The sequence below is a fragment of the Onychomys torridus genome, chromosome 6, assembly GCF_903995425.1.
Source record: "Onychomys torridus chromosome 6, mOncTor1.1, whole genome shotgun sequence".
Taxonomy (NCBI): domain Eukaryota; kingdom Metazoa; phylum Chordata; class Mammalia; order Rodentia; family Cricetidae; genus Onychomys; species Onychomys torridus.
Window position 1 is genome coordinate 68,602,948 of NC_050448.1, and position 2,317 is coordinate 68,605,264.

Here is a 2,317-nt window from a genome sequence, read left to right on the forward strand (position 1 = left end):
CCTTAAGAATCAAGGGGAAATCACATCTGATCAAATCATTCATAAATGTTTTTGGAGACATTCACAACACATAATAAACTGGCACAGTATCATACCTGTATGTTTACTCCTCTGTCTCTGCAGTTAAATTTGAAATGACCAAGGGCAGGAAATGTATTCTATGTATCTTTACATTCACACCACCCAGCAAAAGCATAAGAGATGGACAGGTTAAAGCATGAGCTGGGTAAATGAAAGAAGAAACGTCAGGTCTCTGGTATACCAGGGAAGCAATGGCAGAGATTGCTTGACTGTGTCTGGTCAGGACTCTTGGAAACATGAGGAAGATGCTGGGAGTGCTGGCTTTGTCACCTGCTCTGGTTGTGAAAGCAGCAGCATGCTTGGGCTGTGCATCACAGCCCTGCCAAGGATAAAAGGGCTGCTGCCCTGGACCATCCAACCACAGCCTCTTCAGCACAGCCTTCTCCTCCTGCCTTTGCTGTATCCGGTGAGTACCACACTTGGGACAGGGCCTCATCTCAGGGTGTACAGGGAAGACAAGGTAGACTTGATTGGAAGGAAGGAAGCAGAGGTGTCTAATGAGAAGGCAGCAGGAAGAGGACCTGCCAGGGGACAAGGGACAGGGAGGAGAACACAGACAGGAGCCTCTGTGGGTGCCTCAAAGAGTGTGTGACACACCAGAGTCCTGGCTCTCCCCTCCACTCTCCTGAGAGGTCTGCATCTGCCCAGAGAACTCTCCAAGAGTCATTTTCCCATCACCTGCATTCCATTCAGCTGACCAGAGAGCTAGTTAGAAGTATTAGCATTCTCCCCTGCCAGCAGGGCAAAGAGGAAGACAATGTCTTGCAGGTCATGGAGACCAGCTACCCTTTGCCTTTGGGAGATCACAGCTGAGGGAGGAGCAGGTCTTAGGAGCAGGGCTTTATAGAACTATTCCCAAGGGGCCTAAAGACATTTTCTTTGCTTCCCCAGGCTGACTGACTCCTGCCAAGATGTCCTGCCAGCAGAACCAGAAGCAGTGCCAGCCTCCTCCCAAGTGCCCCTCCCCCAAGTGCCCCCCAAAGAGCACAGCACAGTGTCTGCCTGCAGCCTCCTCCTGCTGTGCTACAAGCTCTGGGGGCTGCAGTGTCCCCAGCTCTGAGGGAGGCTGCTTCCTGAGCCACCACAGGCGCAGGTCCCACAGATGCAGGTGCAGGAGCTCCAGTTCCTGTGACCGTGGCAGTGGCCAGCAGTCTGGGGGCTCAGGCTGTGGGCACAGCTCCGGGGGCTGCTGCTGACCTGGATCCTGAGGCTGAGACAAGAGAGTTTGGAGGAAACAGGAATCCCAAGGGCCAAGGGAACATAGCCTGCCTTGTCTTGTAGGTTCCTGGAGGCCCTTCTCTGCCTGTCAGATGCCCAGGGTCCCCAGCCCCTACCCTTAATGTAGAGTGGCAGTGCCCGTCCCTGACTCTGACCAAGAATAAAGCTTCTATCCCCATCACACTGGTGTCTTCACTGTCATTGTTCTTTGTCCCTCCCTGGGTATGTGTCCCCCGTTTCTAACTCTCAACTCCAGGAGTGCACAAATCCAGTGTGGCCACAGCTCTGGAGACTGCTGTTGACCTGGACAGTGTAGTTGGGAAAAGAAACTTTATCAGAATCGAATGTAAGAACCTTCACCAACATGCTATCCTCTTTCCCAGTTTCCCTGTCTCCTTTAAGTGCTGAGATGTTCCCCAAGGTAACTGAGACCTCTCCTGGCTCTTCCTGTTCTCTGCAGAGAGAGAGAGAGAGAGAGAGAGAGAGAGAGAGAGAGAGAGAGAGAGAGAGAGAGAGAGAGAGAGAGCGCGAGCAAGCACCCTGCTATCTTGAGAGCCTGTGATAATTTCCTGGTCTGTTAATATCCTGTATTTGACTCTGTGGAAAGTAAAGAACTTGTTTCTCAACACCATCGTGTCTCTCATGTCTAGCTCTGCCTGTTCTCCTCTCCTCTGCTCCAATAGCCAGAACTATGGAGCATGTGCAACAGATACTGCCTTCAGAGAGGAACAGCATGACCACGTGGGCTACTGTATTTGGAAGAGGAGAGGCCACTGGCTTTGACTCCATGTCTGTGAGAGACCTGACTACCCTGTAGCATGTGTGGAAAGTGCGTTGACAGGTACCCAGATTTTGTTAGAAGGCAAAGATTAGTATTAGAATAGGTGTTCCTTGATCTCCAACAAAGAAATAGAAAATGGGGAATCAAAGGAAGCAAAAACTGAAGGAGACCACTGAGAGTTAATGCTGAAGAAGTTGTGAATGCCAGAAGAAAATACAGCTCAGGTTTGATTTATAA

At 50.8% G+C, this 2,317-nt stretch overlaps 1 protein-coding gene across 1 annotated transcript; it reads left to right on the forward strand.

Moving 5' to 3' along the window:
- The first annotated feature begins 992 nt into the window (after nucleotides 1-992).
- LOC118585379 (late cornified envelope protein 3D-like) lies at nucleotides 993-1,277 on the forward strand. The gene has a single exon (XM_036189881.1). It carries the CDS (start codon nucleotides 993-995, stop codon nucleotides 1,275-1,277), a length of 285 nt encoding a protein of 94 aa, XP_036045774.1.
- The last annotated feature ends 1,040 nt before the right edge of the window (nucleotides 1,278-2,317 follow it).